Source organism: Rhinatrema bivittatum, chromosome 18 (assembly GCF_901001135.1).
Source record: "Rhinatrema bivittatum chromosome 18, aRhiBiv1.1, whole genome shotgun sequence".
In the NCBI taxonomy this organism is placed as follows: Eukaryota; Metazoa; Chordata; class Amphibia; order Gymnophiona; family Rhinatrematidae; genus Rhinatrema; species Rhinatrema bivittatum.
In genome coordinates this window covers 41,767,748-41,787,361 of record NC_042632.1, presented here as the reverse complement: position 1 = coordinate 41,787,361, position 19,614 = coordinate 41,767,748, and the positions used below count along the sequence as shown (strand labels likewise).

Here is a 19,614-nt window from a genome sequence, read left to right as displayed (position 1 = left end):
TTCGTAAACTACCTTCTCAGCCAACAAGCTTCCCAAAGCGGTGTACAACAAAATTTCATAATATCTGTGACATAAAAACAATACAAACCTAATAAAATAACATAAAACAAGCACATCGCAAATAATATACATCAAAACCTGCACTCCAGAGCCCAGTATCAGTACCCAATCTTCAGTTTCCTTATTCACCTCAATTACATAGGGAACAACCATATTTTTACTTTCTTATTCAAAGGCAAATATGTCTTCTCCTGCATAATCTCCAGCAGCAACTTATTCTACAATACTGGAGCTGTCATTGAAACAGCTCTGGCCCTTACCCTAGCTATCTTAACAAATTTAAAGGATGGAATCATTAATAACTCTATTGCGTTCCACTTATTTTGCTTTTCTAGGTGTCACACATCCTTTCATGTCTGTATCTGATGTTGTATTCTCAATTCCCCTGATGAAGGCATTGCCAAAACCCGACCATATTGGGATTTTTTTTATTTGTATTTTTATTTATAATGTTTTCATGTTATTTATATATTTTGTATGATTTTATTAAATTTTATTTTATCACGTGTAACATTATTTCTTTTTAATTTTGTGGATAGTTATTTTATTTAATTTTATTGATAACCTTTTCTTTTACAGCGGTGTTTATTATTTGTCTTTGTAGTGTGCCACTCTTTCATTCTTTTCCTGTTTAGGCTGCTCCTAAATTGGAGCGGACTGGGAGGGAACTGCGGAAGCCCACAAGCGTCGGCACGCACAGGTTGCACAAATGTGCACCCCCTTGCGTGCGCTGACCCCGATTTTATAACATGCGTGCACCGGCATGTGCATATTATAAAATCGCGTGTGCATGTGCGCATTCTTTTAAAATCTACCCCTATATGTATAAAAGTAAGCCTGCCATATGGAGATGGTTTCTTGGAAGAGGGAATGAAAGAAAAGAGGTGACCTCCAGGAGAGGAGAAACTTGACTAAAAGCACTTGTTTCCGAGATCTGCCAAGCAGGATAAGGACTGGCATCAGTCCCAACACATCTGTTCATGTATTTATTTATTAAAATGTCTTATATTCCGCCTATATTAGATCAACCATACTAGGCAGCTTACAGCATAACATAAAACAATGGTCCGGTAAATAAATGTTGAGTTTTAACGTAATGTCTTGCCTTCTTTATCCTTCGCTGCTTACAACGTTCCCATCCCCGGGGTTTATGATTCACCGGGGCAAAGCTTCTCATCTTAGCTGGTATTAAAACAAACAGACAGAAAAGGGTCAGTGAGAGGGAGAGATTTAGCATTCCTCCATATTTTAAGAAAGTCAGTCACACTTCATTGCTCATCTAATTTTCCCCGCAACTGCATTTGAAATCAGTAGCTGGGATGAGTGTGGGCAACTTTCAGGCAACCAATTTATCCAGGTAAATGTCTTTTAAAGTTGTCTTCTTCGGCTAATGTTTAAAACCATGGGAAGCTGGTGGGTGGGGGATATTACTTGATGGCATAAAAAGAGGGCTTTTGGCAGCTAGCATGCCAAATATAAAAGAGCTGTATATCTGTCAAAATAACTACAGGACCTGAATGTAATCCGCTTTGAAGTGCCGAAAAGTGTAATATAAAAATCAGATTTAAAAAAAAAATGTTCTTCCCATAGGAAGAAATGGGATCTACTTGGTAGCAGAACCTCAGCCTCACGCAGGAGTAACTATATTCACGTCTGAGGCAGTGAAGGATGTTGGTCATGCTTGGGGCAGTGGTAGGAAAAGAGTTGAGAGGCCAGCTCAAAGACATGGGGGGAAGGGAGGGGAGGAGTTGGCGTTGGGGTGCTTAATGGGAAATGATGTGTGCACCTACCCAACGTGAAGGAATCTCACCTGGGCAGACTGGAATGGACCATTTTGGTTTTTATCTTCCTTGTGACTGAGGGGCAAGTCAGCTCACTCTCCGTTACCTCAGACGAAACTTAGATTGCAAGTCCGCGAGCAAAGAAATAACTACGGTATCTGAATTGTAGCTTCCCCCCAGTTTGCGGTTGAATCCAAATCCTCTTGGACAGCTCAGAGTTTAGATTTTTCAAAGCGACTCTGACGAATGGTGGCCTTGAGAGGCAGATAACGCTCTGTCCTCTTTCATCTTCCCCAGTGAAAGCGGCGGGCATTGGAGAGAGGTGTATGTGAGCACGTGCGTGCGATGGCGGAGGGGCAGAGGATGCCTTGCCTCTGTGCTCGCGCACACCATGGAAACAATCGACCGCTGTGTGTGGAGTGAAACAAAGCGAGGGACTGTGGATTTCGATATCTCTCATTGGATCAACATTATGTTAACCCACGGAGGCTGTTGTCCAGTAATTTTCAGGGTCACACAGGTCTCTGCATCTGAAGAAGGCCTTGGGAGCCAATGGATGATAACATTTTACACACACAACTTTGTCTCTGCCCAGTGAGGAGATATCACAGCCTTCCAAAGTGTTCCGGCTTTTCCACATAAGTCATAGCAGCGTACCTGGTTTTTTTTTTAATCCACTTAATCGAAGCAAAGGGCTGAATGCTTTCTCTCTCAGCTGCCCCTTGTGTTTCAAAGCCCCTTTCAGTCGTGCCTGCCCAGGGCACTGATCCTATAATGGCCCATTGTGCCATAGACCCAACTCTTAGCTCTTTACTGCACAGAGGCTTCTGCTGCCAGAGGTAAGCGTAAACATTTATTCCAAGTTCAGAAGCTTTCCTATTTTTGAATTTGGGACGTTTTCTGTGTTATAAGCAGTTATTGCGGTACGACAACTCTTTTTTATCTCATATTATAGAGAATTTAAAATTGAAGAAATGCTAATATGCATCTAAAAGCTTGTCATTTCGAGAGTTGTTCTAGGATTTTTGAAGAGGTTATGGTGACAGCAAAATGAATGCAATTATATCTCTATTTTCTGATCAGAACCTGTAGTAGCTGAAAATTGAGCATTACTGCTTTTTGTAGCTTGGATGGGAAGAGATAATGTGTAAAATATATTTTTTTTCAAGTTAAACTTTTTATAACTTTACGCAAACTATAAAAGTGAGCATTGACGGTAAACCTGTCTGTAAACTATCGGCAAGGATGTAAAAATAACAAGAGTCTAGCAGCCACCACTGCCTCTCCGTTCTCAGTTTAAACCTTGGGATCTTAGTTCTTCAATGTGGTTCCCTGTAAACAGAAACCCAGAGTTTTCCTGTGGGTTTTGGATTTATTTTTTTTTTCCAAGGAAATCAAGAGCAGGCTTGTAAGAGATGCTATGCAGGGCCAAATTAAAACATGCAGAGTGTGTCGTTTGACCCTGTTTTGCCGATGAAGTGTGAGAATCAAGCCATGATATGCTTCTGAGGACAATTTTCAAAGCCATTTAAGTACAGAAATTGCCTCTCTGAGAATTACCTTCTTTCAACAGGGCTAAAACTGCACATGTTGTGAGACAATGCATGTGCTTTTAGCCATGTTTAAGGGAGGTATTTCTAGGAAGGGAAGGAAGGATTAGAAAATAATACATGTAGATTGTATTTTGAAGTCTACTTGCTTTATTTTCCTTGTGAAAATCTACACAGACAGTAAACGGGCAGAAATATCTGTGAGTCCTTTACACCCATGGTGGGTTTCAATGGGGGGGGAAGTAAGTGCCTACCCCTTCTCTTCGAAACTTGGTGCAAGGTCCGTGATTAAATGGTATCCACGGTCTTTGTCCCATAGCAAATGGTCTGAAAGTTGCTTCCCTTAGTTTCTCCTTTTCATGGATAAGGTAACATGGTTGCTGTATTGTTCCCTGTCATTAACCTTAATTTCCAGTCTTTTCATTAATAATTTAGTTCTTTTTTTATCCACTTTGATGCAAAAATGTGTGCTCAGCCTGGCTCATGGGTCTACGCATGGTTAGTCACGTTAGGTTACCACTCAGTTGAATAAGGAGATTAGCGTGTCCAAAACACGCGCCCAAACAAATGCATAGCCGATAGTGCCCATCACGGATATTCCATGCAGATGAGGCTATTAGCTATTACCCCCCCCCGATGCAGGAAATCGCAGAGCACCCAATGTGCACTTTTTAATGCGGCAAATTTAACTCCAGCCCCAGAGGTGGCTTAAAGTCAATCTGCGAGTCAAGGGCTCAAGAGAAATTTAAAAATATGGTCCTCCGTGGTTCCTCTTACTTAGTATCATTGTGACACTTAAATTCACAGCTTTTGGTGTTGAAAAATAAATGTATATTGGCTTGATTAAAAAAAAAAAATTCTTATGGCCCACAATTTAGACGCCCATACTAATGTAAACCGGTATGATGTTTTACACTAATGTCGGTATATAAAAGTTTCAAATAAATAAATAAATAAGGGGTACTTAGCTATGGGCGTCTTCAGCAACCTCAGCAAAATAACAGAGATGGGCCTGAAGAAGCAAGATAAAAATGGACACTGGCACTGAGTGCCTGTTGCAGTTGTGGGTGCCCGATGCATTTGAGCACTATGGATACACAATTCTCCCCTAGCGTTTTTTTTTTTTTACACAGCTCCTCTTTTAAATACTGTATCGAGCACCCAGGGAATGTGGCTGCGTGTGCATTAGAAAAATGGGTGCTCATATTTAGTGTTCTTTCAGGCCCCATTTTACCCCGGGTAAAGACATCCGAAATCCTTCTTCTTCATTAGTACTGTTCCTTTAACCGGTGCTACTGCTTAAAGCACTAAAACTTCCTGAACAATAATGTATGATGATTCGAAACTCCAGCTAATATTTTGTCTGTTGAATTTGTACTTCTTTGATTATACAATTTCAGGCAACATAGCTGTCTAAGGCATTCGTAACATGTTTGGATGTCCATTGATTTGAAATAATATGGTAAACAACCTCTCAAGATTGAGTGTTTTTAGGGCAGGTGAAAGAGGCAAGATAATGTGTCTTGTTTTGCGCCTTCACTGGTCCTCACTGATTAAGTTAGGAAAAAGAAGAATGTCAAAATCATTGCTGAAAAACAAACAAAAAAGAAAACCCTTTCTCATCCACTGTAATATTTAACTGAATGTTGCAAATGTATTTTTTTTCCATGACAGGAAGTGATATTGAAGAGGGCAGCTGATTTGGTGGAGGCATTATATGGGATGCCACATAATAATCAGGTAAAGACTAAATTCATTTGGAGAAAGACGTAGCAAAAGTTGGCCATCAGGACCTGAGAAAGCATATGGTATGGCAGATCTGAAAACTATTACTGTAGCGTAGCTTTAATAAAAGTGCAGAGATGCTTAATGAACATAGTGAAAAAGCAGAATATAGCTAGAGGACCATTGTACCAAGAAGCACTGAGAATCGCACACAAGTTGTGAATTTCTGCACATTAAGTTTGCTTTGAGGACTTCTATGCAAATAAGTTGAGTAGAAAACCTACATGAAGGGGTTTCGTACATACATCTTTACCAAAAATGATAACCACTCCTCACTGAGTAGTCCTCCCTTTTCGCTCATATTTTAGCACGACGATGAACTGCTTCGATTTAGCATCGAAGCAGCTCATTAACTGAATTTGCATGAAATTTCACAAGAGTAAGCTTAAGCATTTTATTTGTGTTTTATTGTAAACCCATCTGGTTTGTTAGGCAGGGGAAAAAAGCTGCAACTTGGGGTGTACAAGTTACCATTTTTGCATATAAAGCAGACTTTGTGAAAGTCTGCACACCTTAGTATATCTCTAATTATGTAAAGACATATAGAGCAGATATGCACAATTTGTTCCATTGTTTGTTCATATTTCTGGGCTATGTTCATCACACATGATCCTGTTATTATTTTTTTTACTTGCTTTTCATAGTAATTACATAATTTTTGAGGTAAACATGATAATAGTGCTTTATTTTGTTTTTCTTAACTTGGAGCACAGTTGGGACATTTTAAAAAATTGCTCTCTTTTTATGTTTGTAGGAAATAATCCTGAAGAGAGCAGCAGATATTGCCGAGGCATTGTACAGCGTGCCACGAAATCACAACCAGCTCCCGGCACTTGCTAACACGTCTGTCCATGCAGGTATGATGGGAGTCAATTCTTTTAGTGGTCAACTGGCTGTCAACGTCTCCGAGGCCTCCCAAGTCACCAATCAGGGTAAGCAAAGGGATACAATTATCCTAAAGTGCATTTAGGAGTGCCATAACTGCAAAGAATTCTTCCTGGTAGCCTGATGGCTCACAGTTAGTAGATGCTGTGTACTACCATTTGGAAGGACTCTGGTTTGATCCCAGGGTCCAATCTTGTGTGCCTTGGGTTGGCCAAGGCTGGGAATGTTGTGAAGGCAGTACTCTCAGTCCTTGCTTAAGGGTGACACCTAGTGACCGGATTCAGAGCCCATGATTGCAGGATTTTGGATGAGCCCTGGTGCAAGGCCCCCAACCTGGATCCCTCACTGCAATGACTAGACTAGTTGGGAGGGAATATAAAATGGGAGAAAAAAAAATCACTGGGAGTTTGTGAATGAAGGCTCATGGTACCAAATACTAGCCTAGTTTCAACTGAGCTTGGAAGTACAAGGTTGGTAAGAGACAATTGCTGGGTCAAAAAAAAATCTTTCTATGCCAAAAAAAAGAGAAAATACAGTACCTATATTTTTGGAAAGGGAGATGTAGGTGAAGGTTGTGACATTATGCATTGTATGGAGTTGTGAAGAATCTTTAAATCAGAGAGACGCAATAGAAGAGTCCATGGAACATGCAAACCTTGCATTTCATTATGACATCACAGTGGCACTGAATTCCAGGGCCTTACTTTTTTAGTTTCAGTTCCTTGCGGATTCCCTGCTATCACTATATCCATTTCCTTCACTTCTAGTCCCAGGCCCTCCCTGACTCAACCTGCCTCCTTTTGGTTTTACTTCTTTTGGCTCCCTGGCTGAACTAGTTGCGTCTCAGACATTAATAGGCGATATGAAAAATGTCTTATGACGAAAAGTGTTTTTGTGTGGCATTTGGGCAACAGCTAGGGTTGCCAGCTGGCACCAGATGTGCAAGACAGGCTGATCCAGTCCTGGTTTTTATCCCCACTGCATGCAGGGACTTGTACTCTTGATTTCCTTGCACGCAGCGGGATGAAACCAGGACTGGATCAACCTATCCTGAAAACCTGGAGCCAGCTGGCAATCCTAGCAGCAACAAAAATGGTTCTGGCCTCACCACCTGCACTGAATGACTCTTCCTATGTGATAAAAAAGGTATCTCAGATACCACTGATGGTTTTATTTGATTTATATTCTGCTTTTCAGCACTTCAAAGCAGATTACATTCAGATATCTTAGGTATTTCCCTGTCCCCAGAGGGCTCAATCTAAGTTTGTATTCGAGGCAATGAAGGAGTGAAGGGACTTGCCCAACGTCACAAGGAGCAGCAATGGGGTTTGAACCCTGGTTTATAACCTGCTGTGCTGACCCCTAGGCTACTCCTTCACTCCTAGGTTTGATATAAACTACAAAGAATACTCTGCAACCATGTTAATTAAACGTTGAAATGGAGCAACTGGTGTAATACAATGGTTTCTCCCTTTCCCTGCACACGCATACTCTAAAGAATATTATTCTTCTGTCCAGCTGCTTCGTTCTTTTTTCTTCATATGGCTTTCCTGTACCTGTTAAACGATTCCACTGCTTTTGCAAAATGGTACAGTAATGCGGCATTGGACACTTCATCAGTAGCATTAATTGGGACCCACACTAATGTGCATAACAAAAATACTGAACAGAGAACATGCTTTCTGGGTTCCGTTTCACACTCGGGGGCCAACAATTAGGGCCATTTTTTTTCCCATAGACTCAAGATGAGAAAAATTAGCACATCTGATCCAGGAGTTTTTTCTTTGTCACACCTCCCGCATACTGACTCCCACCTCTTCTGAAGCGAAGCAAAGATTTTTGGTGCGCAGACCTGCTCTGTCCCTATCCTCAGACACACAGCATTCAGATGCAATATAAACAAAGTCACAAATAGACTTGTTCTAAAATGTGAAATAAAGCAAGAAGAGCGCGTAAAGGTTGCACAGTTTTTTCTCAGGAAGGATATAAAAGTATCAGAAGCGAAACAATTTGTGAAAAATGATGGACCAGCAAGGGGAAATAACAGGAGCAAGGTGCAAGCTAATACTTTTGATGCAGCATAGCCTGCCGGAAAAGAAAAAGGTAATGGATCCCAGGTGCAGTGAGACAGGATCCTGGGAAACAGCAGACTTCATTCTGGGGTCCTGTGGCCTGAGGCAGTCATTGTAGTCCGGCGCTGTAGTGATTTGCACTCTGCAGCTGCTTCCTCAGTTATTAAAACCTCCTCCTTCTCCCTGCATCTCTCTTAGGTTTCACTCGCAACACGAGCAGCGTGTCTCCCCATGGGTACGTGCCAAGCACCACCCCCCAGCAGACAAACTACAACTCGGTCACAACGAGCATGAACGGCTACGGTAACGCCGGGATGTCCAACTTAGGTGCCTCCCCCACGTTCCTAAACGGGTCGGCTGCCAACTCTCCCTATGCCAGTAAGTGCTCCCCAGCTCCGTTTTATTCTGAGCGGATTCAGCGGCTTGGGTATGAATTTATGGCAGGGCTTCCCAACCCCCATCTCGGGGCCTCACGGCCAATCAGGTTTTCAGAGTATCCACAATGAATATGTATGAGATAGATCAGCATGTACTTGCTTTCAAACCTATGCAAAGGTACATCCTGCACGTTCATTGTGGATATCGTTAAAACCCAGCTGGCTGGAGGGATCCCCAGGACAGGTTTGGGAAGTCCTGATGTATTGGTTTATATGTTTGGAAGAAACATTCACAGCCCCCTGGTGGGGGTTGGGGGGGGGGGGGGAGGGAATCAGGGTAATTGCTTAAGGGTGACACCTAGTGGCCAGATTCAGAGCCCATGATTGCAGAGATCTGGAAGGAGGCCTAGTGCTTGGGCCCCCCCTCACCAGCCCAGGAGCATCGCTGCAATGATGGGATTAAAGTTGGGAGGGAATATAACATGGAAAAAAAATTCACAGGCATTTGCAGACAAAGGCTTATGATGGCAGATCCCAGGCCGGTTCTGACTGAGCTAGAAGTACAAAGGGGAAGGAGGAAACTTCAATCCAAAATGAAACTAGATGAAGGTGATCCTTGGTGCCGTCTCAGGATTTCACATTTTAGAAGCAGAACGCACTGATTCCCCCCCAGGTCCCACCTCCCTCCCAGTGTAACCCAGGTCTGGGATTTTGGTGCAGTAACATGAACGTTTCCCACTTCACAGGGGATTTGCTGCAGCTACAGTGCAAGTGCCCCCCTGTGTTTGCACGTTGGTTTTACAAGCGAGTGTTCACAGCAAGTTTCTTTCTTTCCTACGAGGGCAATTCCTGTCCTAAGGACATTCTGCTGACAGGAGCATTTTTATTTAGTCCCCGGAGTGCTCTCAAAAGACAAAATGACCCTCCTGAAGCACAGAAAGTAGGCTGCTATTTTAGGTTTCATACGGCAGGTAGGCTATTAAATCATTAAATGTGAAGGCTCACTGCACTTCCAAATAACAGGTCCATAAGAATTCACCATGAAGTCCAAGGGTCAAAGAGAGGGAAACTCAAAATGCACGCACATCAAGATAATAGGTTGAGTTCCCCGAGCTCCCGCTATTCTGAAATTTCAATTATGCCCACGTAGTGTACCATCACTCTATCACTTTGCTACCTAGAAATCACCTGCTAGCAATTATTTTATTTTATTTACCTCTTGCAACCGTTGGTATTGCAGGATACCTCTCGGTTCATTAACTGGATCCCCACACTTACTGTCATCCAGTTTACACACGCTAAAGTCGTAATTTAGCATGATTGATGGAACATCTACTTGTGGGAAAAGTGCTGGTAATGTTTCTAAAATATTCCTGCGATATGTTCTTACATATTTATGGAAAGCAGTCGATGTGCTTAGAGGCTTCACCTCTGACTGGAAGAGTTTTGATTTTATTCTTTTGCTTTGGTTTGTTTGCTATTTTTTTTTTTTTTTTGGGATTAGATCTGATTACTCTGCTAGCCCTCAATCTGTTCGGTCAGCAAAAGGCTCAATCATGACCTGAAAATTAAAAGGTGGTGCTCCTAATGAAATCAATAAACTAATCGCTTTATGGTAGCAATTCAATTCCAGGGCCCTGATTGCTCTGGGTGCTTCCAAACCATCAGGCCATGACGGGTAGACTGTGAAACTTTCAGTCTTCTCATTTTCACCTAATTGATTTCCAGGGCATTCACAATGATGACATCAGGACTGTCTTGTCATGCTCAGCCAGCCTGATTCCATCTACATAAATGCAGATAAAATAATCAGACCCCCGCTTTAGTGTTTAGAAACCATTCTGGTAAAAAGTATGGCAATGGCCGACAAAATAGAACAAGCTAAGAAGAGAGCCACAAGAAAAGTGAAAATGTTGGGCTTCGGTACAGCACAGGAATATATAAATTAAAAGGCCGGGACCTAAAGGAACCGGGCCAGTCCAAGCTGTCTGTAAAAAGCTTGATTTTCATGCTGACTCTGACTGCGCACACTATATCCTTGTCCCCACTGATCTGGTGCTTCTTGTGTTGGCACAGATTGTAGTAAGGGGAACCAAGCAAGCTGTAGGCGATTATTTGGATTGGGCTATCTTGAGACGTCTGTGATTAGCTTTTGAGAATCCTGCTTCCTTCATCAGAAGAAACAGAACAGTTACACCAGGTGTAAATAGTACAGTCAGCTAGGCATGAGGCTGTCTCCATATGCCACTGCAACTCCATAAAGGGATGGTGGGTCGAGAGGGGTCGGGGGCAGAGGGTTTGACACAGATGAAACCGTTCCAAGGGGGGTCTATGTCTGATAACAGTGCCCTTGCTGAGTTCTTCTGTGTTTATTTCAAAGTCTTTGTTCATCTTAATTTCAAATGTTTTCTTGTGTACTGCAAATATCCTAATTGCTGGTGATTAAGGGACTGCTCTTCCCTTGCAAATCTTTACCTAAGGAGCGTCACTTGTGTGGGGATTCACGCAAGGATGATTGTCTCTTTCTTCCCCATTTTTTGCAGTTGTGCCATCAAGTCCAACAATGGCTTCTTCCACTAGTCTCCCCTCAAACTGTAGCAGCTCCTCTGGGATTTTCTCCTTTTCACCAGCCAACATGGTCTCAGCAGTGAAACAGAAGAGTGCTTTTGCCCCCGTCGTGAGACCCCAGACCTCTCCTCCACCAACCTGCACCAGCACCAATGGAAACAGCCTGCAAGGTAAGTTCATTGAAGCACGGCAGTGAAGACCCTTACTGTGAGCTATGATTTGGTAAACCGCTGCTGGAAGACCACCTACAATCCCTCCCCTTGGGCAATATAAGGATTTGTTAATACACATGTCTAACTCTGTTAATGATCACTAAAGAGGATGCTGCAATGAAAAATGGAAATGAGGGTGTATAAAAGCAGCAGAACTAGCTGAAACTGCAGGCTCACTGAAGCATGAGTACTAGGAGTCATTTGATACTTTTTTAGGATGTTCCTGATGCATTTTTTAAAATTCATTGAAGCATTGTTTTAAAATGTTTTTTTTTTGGGGGGGGGGGGGGGAAGGGGGGATGAGGGTTTCTCCATGAAAAAGATGGTCACTTTTTCCCAGGTCAGAATGGTGCTAGAGCAGGTATCTCACAATGAGGGGGGCACAGAATCGCTTGGGTTGCTTAGATCCGCAGCGGCTGCGGCTGAAGCGGTTTTTCAGAGCTTGACTTGGGAGCGAATGGCTGGGAAACCAGGAAGCTGGGTGCTAGTGTATATGTGTGGTGGAACTGCAGACGGGATAGAGTTGATCTAGTGCTGCTGCTGCTGCTTTGGTGAGGAAGTACTGTTTTGGATTACTAATGTCCTCCTTTTTTTTTTTTTTTCTTTTTTTCTCCCCCTCCCCCTTTCTTATTTCCTGTTGTGTTCCATTATCAGACCAGTCTTTTGTGGACTCTAGCAAGTACTCCACTGCAGGGTCCCTCCAGGGACTGGCCTTCTCCTGAAGTATGTCACTAATTCTTCCCTTCCTCATACTCCTTCGTCATCATCTACTAACCCTCCAGGGCTTGTGCATTGCAAAAGCATTTGTCAGACATTCAGAGATGGTGGCCCTTTACACATCGCTTCATTAGATTTTAAAGTGGCCTTCTAATATTAATAACAATAGCTTTGAAAGAACCAAGAGACTATAGTTTCTTGTTCACGACTGTTCTGTGATTTCCAGATTATAACTGCTGTTTATTAAGTTGATATGAAGATATATATATATATATATATGTATATATATATATAAATATATATGTATATATAGGTTATTACACAGTGAAACTGCTCTGAGTTCAGGACAGTTCTTTGCTGAGCATTTTAGCATGCCTTTGCATATATTATTATCAATGGAAGAGATTTCCAGGAGGGTCAGACAAACGCCAGTCAGATACTCCTGCCCTCCTACCGCACTGGGCAAAGTGGCATAAAGCTAAAATGAAAACATGTGCTTTCCAAGATGATCCTTTTTTAGTTTCTGTAAAGCACGATGAAAGCATGCTACAGCAGAACCCTTACAGTTTCAGCATTCAGCTGCCCCTGGGATATAAATAAAGTCCAATGATGAATAGCATGAAGTTTCCAACGCAGCTCGCTTAGAGGCTGATTCACTAAGGTTCGGCAAGCTGCGCTGCTTTGTCCCTGGAAATCCCACATTATTAGTGAATGCCCCTCATTGAATGAAATGAGCTGTGCAGTAAATAACACACATTTTCTCTGTGAAAAAGTTAAGGCAGCTTACTGAATCAGCCCCATAAATATTTATTAAAGAAAATATCAATAATATTGTAATATATCAGTGGGGAAGCATGGCAGCCTGAATGTGAAGCACTTTATCAGTGACATTTTTCTTTAATGAGTAGAATAGAAGATAGCCAATGTTACAAAACAGTGAGTTCTAAACAGCAAAAGGGTTGGGAACCAATATCAGCAGGTTAATTACCTGCTAATTGGTTATGAGGTAGTCTTACTTGGTACTAATCATTGTTATACCATTGTAAGAGGTATTGTTTGCCTCCATAGCTTTAAGCAGATCAGGATCTCAATTTAACCATACATCAGTAAATGTATTTACTTATGTAAAATGTGCCCATTGTATTCAGATCAATCTCATGCATATGCATTGCATATAGCCTAAAAACCTAATTTCTGCATGACAGTCAAGAAGGAAAATACTGGGTTTTTAGCAGATTTGACTATACTAAAATAATCCAGTATCACAAATGATATTTTCTGCTGCGTTTCTAAAATCCTGTCAGTTGAACAGTGTCTGCCTATGATCTCCTCATTGTGTGTCTATGTATTAATTAAAAATACTCTTGAGATCCCCTGTTTCCCTGCGCACTGTAATCCGTCTAAGTATTGTACAAGATGAAAAGTCAGAGTGAGTGAGACACACATTCCTGAATTCCGAGGTGTGGTCCAGATGTTCTATGACCTAATATCTCAAACACATCACTGACTATTGCACTATATTATGGTGATGATGCTCTCATTTTACTCTGTGAAGTTATCACCATGATATATTACAATGTCGTATGACCTGTTCATGATTAATGTGAAAGTAACTTTGGTCACCTCTGTGCACCGCAGGAAATAAATCTATTGTGACATAAAATCTGTCACTTTCTCCAGCCTTTGGAGCTTACTTCTATAACCTAGATATCCTAACTTATGACATTTCTCAGATGCTTAGACTTTTGCTCCTCTTCTCACACCTATCCTCATTGTGCCATCTCGAACATATGGTATCAACCTTGTACCATGGCTTATAGTCTATGCTATTGGACTGTGACTCATACAACTTACTATTCTAGCTTGTAGCTGCCTGAAAAACACCATTATGCTCCCTACTCAGAGAAGCAAAACAGAATCAAAGCACACAAAACAATTTCAAGCAGTCAGGTTTCCGGTTTACTCAGCATTGTATGGATTTTCAATTTTTCCTATGAAGACCAGAACTATGAGACCATGCATATAGTCTGGTAAAAGTGCATTAGCTTGTTTAGAAATAATGGAGCCGTTTGGTGAATCCTACTAAACTGGCAACTATTTCAAGAAACATAGACGCACAGAAACATAGAAACATGACAGCAGAAAAAGACCGTATGGCCTATCTAGTCTGCCCATCCATCCAATTAATTTAGCTTTATAATTCCCATCACTTCCTTATAGATCCCCTGTGTTTATCCCATGTGTTCTTGAATTCAGATACTGTTTTTGTCTCAACCACTTCCATTGGGAGACCGTTCCATTCATCCACTACCCTCTCTCTAAAGAAATATTTTCTAAGATTACTTCCCCTTTCAACCTCATCACATGACCCCTCGTCCTAGAGCCATCTTTCCATTGAAAGAGGCTAACCTTCTGTGCATTGACATTTTGAGGTATTTGAATGTCTCTATCATATCCCCCCCTTCTGGGTATTTACCTCAAAACCAATCATCAAACATGTAATCATGCTGCTGCCAATTGTACTCTGACTTATAGAGCTCACCATTGTCCCTCCAAATCAATTAGTGTATCCTGACATAAAATCTAAGGTCCCTCCAAATCTACTGTCCCTCCAAATCATTAGTGTATCCTGACATAAAATCTACTGTTGTATCCTCAACTATTAGACTCACTTTCCCCTCTCTGCCTTACTCTAATTTGGAACTACCTGCTGTGAAGCGTGAGAAAGATATTCCTAATTTCTGCAGTTCGTTTCTGCTACTCTATTTCATAGCAGATACGTACAATGTTAATCTTGCTGCTAGCGTGATCAAAATAGGACAGAGCAAAATGGGATTACTCTGTTGTAGCTTACTATTTTTTAAAATTGGAATTAAAGCATTCATGTTCAATGTTAATGAAATGGATGCAATGTTCAAACCATTGTGTAACATTGCTCCTTAACAGGCAACATTCAGTGTTTACGAGAAGAAAGTCTAACAGGTAGTGGGCCATTTTTCAAAGAGCTTTTCCAAAGGTACAAAGAGAAGGAAAACACAAGCTCCCATAGTTTGGCTCTTATCTAGTTTAAGGTTTGTCTGAATTTAGGTCACGCCAGCTCCATATGTTATGCATATGGATGGGTTGATAGTACTCCCATGTAGCAATTGGTGTATGTGGCACTGACAGACACATTGACCCCCGCACACTAGTTCTAAAACAAAGTCTAGACTTGGAAGGTCCTTTGATGTTCTAGCATTAACACCCTTATTTTAGGCATTTTTCCAGTGCAATAAGGGGGTATTTTTATAACTACCGGTGGGCTTTACAAACTTTTCAAATTGAAAATATGCTGAAACTTTTCCTTTGAAAATTATTTCAGAAAAACTACCCACACACATGTACCTGTTGATTTGTGTGGGTAGTTTTTCCACAAAAAAAAAAAAAAAAAAATTAAACACATGCTTTTGAAAATTCAAAAGTGTAAACTACTCCCCAACCTCATCCCCTGGAATAACTCTTTACAATGCAGATAAAAGTCCATGCGAAGAGGCCCCCATGTAGGGCGGCCTGTTTTCTAAAAGCCCATGAGTAAACCATTGATTTGCCAGCGAAAATGGCTTTTTCATCGGCCACTAACCAAGTGTAGCATGCTCATGATTTGCAATCATTCTTGAGCAGTAATGTGTTCACCAAAAGGTTTGACCACTGAAAGCGTGCAAAGCAAATATAGCAGGACCTTTATGCGACACAGTGACCCCCCTGCTCCATAGTGGTCAACTGTCTATTCCATGTAAAAATCAAATAACCATAGCTGTATGCAACTCTGCCTTAATATTTCCATTGTTTAGAAGTTATAAAACCTGTAAGCAACAGTGCAAAATCTCTCACAAGGGTTTTTTTGCAATTTCCAAATTCTGTGCATTGCAAGTTGGATAAGGTTTTGTGCATAAAACTTATGTTTTCTCTTTTATTCTCTCTTTTTTTTTTTTTTTTTTAAACAGCTATTTCAGGCATGATCGTTCCACCCATGTGAATTTATCGTGATAACTATTACCTGGAAGAGTTTTTCAAATAAAGGGGTTGGATTTTGCTGCAGGAAGAAACTTGCTACAAAGCCCCAGAGTGGAACTTTTTAACTCAGGCCTTTTTAAAGAGAACTGCAGATTTTTAAGCAAAACTCAAACCTCCCACCATGCAAACCCTGAAACCATGTAGAAGTTGGAGGTGCCGGGTGTGGAGGATTCCAAGTATCTGGGAAATTATATTTATTCCGTGTTGAGAAAAGAAAATCCAATTTTTTTTTTGTTCTGCTTTGGTGAATCTTTATTTGAGTCAATAATAATTTGTCATTTATAAATTGTAAAAATAATACAGGGGACACTATAAACATCACCTACATGTGTTAATTTATAATATTTTTGTTGCTATATAACGGGATATGAAGGGATGACATTTACAAAGATGCTTATAGAGGAGAGGACAGATGGATACACCAATTTCCTGCAGTTTCTGGAACAGAATTCAGGGTCATTCAGCTATCACTGGGTCTTATAAGATCACCTTTCACCTCTCATTGGGAAGGATCCGGTGGGAATCCTCTCATCCAAGTTGGTACAAACCCTTAATGGCGAATGCAATGCCAATTATAGAATCCCCTTCTCATTTAGTCTTGACCTGACAAATTGTGTAAATACTAGAAACCAGGCAGTTGGTAGAAAGGTGATTGGATCATGAAAGATGTTCCTTGTGATTTTCTGCCATCAATGCCTCCCTAGTCACAGAATATGCTGCCTTGACGTTGACACTTAGATAAGTTTGACCAAATCCTTGGATTTTGAGTTACCAACATTGTAAAACTGCTGAGACCAGATAAGCAAAGCACACTGACTGTGCTAAATCATTGCATCCTGTCACCCTGAGGTTTTCTCAGCACAGCATAGAGCAAGAGTTTCCTAACCTGACATCCAAAATTGATAGCTAGAGAGACGGTGTTTAGTCTTCAAGGGCTGCAGTCAGGGCATCTAAGTCATCCTATGGGATTCTTCGCTGTCTAGGCCAACCTTTTTCTCTCCATTTTTGTAAGTAGATTAAGTGGCAGGTGAGCCACTATTGGATGTAAAATACAAAGAAGGGAACAAGGAGTTGTGGAGAAATAAAGGATCCAAATGCAAAGCATCATGTCGCATTGGTTTCCCGGGAATCGTCCTCTCCTAATTGAGGAAAGAATTAACCTGGAATGAGCTGACCATGCAGCCAAAGGAGGATACTTTGACCTGACACTTTTCTTTGCTATTGTGTTTTGTACTTAGTTATAAATACTGTAGATTTTTTTGTGATTTCTTTTTGCCAAAGTTGTTGTTCTATTTATACATTTTAATGTCTTAAGACTTTTTTTTTTTTTAATATCACAAAAGGAATTTGCAACAACAAAAAATGCTTCATTGCCTTTTGCTTGCACATACTTGCAAAATTTAGAAAAAAAAAAGAAGCTTTTTGTTTTAAAAGAGGATTTTGTAAAATATCCATATAAATAATGTATTTATCTTTGGAATTTGTATATTGCTCCCCTCCCCCCATTTATTTTATTGTGTTTGTTTTGCTATGTGAAAAGTGCCGATTGGTTTAATCAGCCAGATTTGTATTAGCTGCTTATATGTAATTTCTTTTTACAATTCATTAATAGTTGGGGACAGGGGGAGGTTTTTGCATTGTTCTTAGTCATGCTTCCACTTTTTATTTCCAAAAACCATTGTCTATTTTTGTATTATTTGTAAGTTAAGAATTTTTTTTCAATATATGGCAAAAAAGTAGCATATTATTCTTGTAGCATTTAGTTCTGTAGAGTTACAAACTGTATCCTTTGCTTTGGAGGCTTACAAAAGCTAATGCTGTTTTACTCTATTAATATGCATGGGATCTGTCTCTCCCCTATGGAGTGACGCTTGCATTTTGTGCATTAATTGTGGGGAGAAAACGTCATAGGAACCAGTATAAAAATACTTCCTTTCTTAGGTCTGCTTGTGTATTTTCCCTGTCTTTCACATAACTATAAACCAGCAGATTGGATGCCTTAACAATGCAAATCATAAGCATTTCACATGTATATAGTACCGTGCACCAGAACTGTCAATCACTAACATTCAAAAAAAAAAAAAGAATTGAAAAGCACAAAAGAAATCTTTTGTTACTTAAATGCAATGTAACTTTTTTTCTAGTTGAGCAAGAAATAATTATTAACAATGATGCTGCAATGGTTGCATGTTTCTGGGTCTGGATTTTGCAATAGGTAGAAGGTCAGTGTCTGATATTAAGGGATGGGGGGGGTGGGGGATAGGAAAAAGGGGTGAGCAGGAATTTAGTGGTGAGAAAAGAAAACCGGAAAATAAGAGAGACACTGATGTCTGGGCATTCTCTGTACAGACACAGGAAAAGGTTATTCTGCTAAGGTGAAGGAGTGGGGAGGGAGGAGACCATATTTTGAATTCTGAGAACCATGAAGTCTCTTCCCTTTCCATGGGTTAAACCTTCTTGGTCTTCTTCCCTTAACCTTCCTAGCCTCTTGCACTTCCAGAGCCCAAAGATATCCGCTTTGCATTTAAAGCAATTCTGTTTTGTTACAGCTCTTATGCTAGTTTGGTGAAAGAGAGCTGACCAAACCATCAGGATAAACCATCTCGGCTTCCACAGGTTACAAAATTATAACTTTAAGTGGCAAAAGAGAGGGATTTTCAGTTAGCAAGGGTGATTTGCCCGTTTTCTCACAGTGATAGAATGCAGCTAAAAATGAGATAATCGCTAAAATTCTTAAACATTTCAATCTTCTTAGCTAATTATCTTAACTTTTTGGAATAGACACACTGTACAGTTCTATTGTTAGAGAAACTAACTACTGTAGAGATTCTTATAATTTTTTGCAGAAGTTCAAGCTGTAAAAACTTTTCAACTTTCACAATATTTAATTAAAGTTACTTCCTGTCTGTGATTGTGGCCTCCTAGCTGTTTATTTGCACGCGTGTTTGACTCCAACAGAACAGAATAAGCAATGTGTGGAAGACAGGAGCAAACTGGACTGCTGCTTATTGATGTGTCTTGTGCTCATCAACTATCTGAGAAGCAACAATATCCCACTGCAGTATTACCCCCTTGAGTGTCTTATTGTAGTTATACCTTATTACATTTTTTTTTAAACAAAGTTATGTATCATTGTTTGGAGCTAGCTTACACCTTTATATGGGGATATCAGTATATGAGGGCAGAGCCTTCAACAGCTTGTCATGGAGCTACTACTGTTTTATAAAGTAGATAGATTAAATGTTAGCATAAAAAGTTACAGGCGAATTTTCAAATGTCACGCATGTGCACATAAAATTGCACATACGCAAATACACGCAATTTCTAAAAACTGCAACTTACCCAAATAAAGCAGGGTCTGCAAGTAACTTTGCATAAGAAAGGAGCTTGCCAGAGACTTTCCGGGGCAAGGCCAACATTTATGCAAATAGGTTACTACTCTAAAATCTGCCAAAGTGACATGCATAAGTCTTCTATCTGGTAGAAGTGATCGTAAACATCATTAAAGCAAAAACAAAAATGACTGAATTAGAGGGTCTGGGTGCAACGGGGGA

At 40.6% G+C, this 19,614-nt stretch overlaps 1 protein-coding gene across 6 annotated transcripts in view; it reads left to right on the top strand.

The window, feature by feature from the left end:
- Positions 1 to 18,971, top strand: part of EBF1 (EBF transcription factor 1) — a 486,294-nt gene extending 467,323 nt beyond the window's left edge. For 3 of the 6 annotated variants that reach the window (XM_029583769.1, XM_029583767.1, XM_029583768.1), the window contains exons 12-17: positions 5,066 to 5,131; positions 5,931 to 6,108; positions 8,332 to 8,511; positions 11,054 to 11,248; positions 11,945 to 12,013; positions 15,991 to 18,971. In XM_029583769.1, coding sequence (XP_029439629.1) covers positions 5,066 to 5,131; positions 5,931 to 6,108; positions 8,332 to 8,511; positions 11,054 to 11,248; positions 11,945 to 12,012 — 687 coding nt within the window. In that variant the 3' untranslated portion in view covers position 12,013; positions 15,991 to 18,971. The remainder of the gene's footprint in view (positions 1 to 5,065; positions 5,132 to 5,930; positions 6,109 to 8,331; positions 8,512 to 11,053; positions 11,249 to 11,944; positions 12,014 to 15,990) is intronic. The other 3 variants (XM_029583772.1, XM_029583770.1, XM_029583771.1) reach the window with 1 other exon arrangement.
- The last annotated feature ends 643 nt before the right edge of the window (positions 18,972 to 19,614 follow it).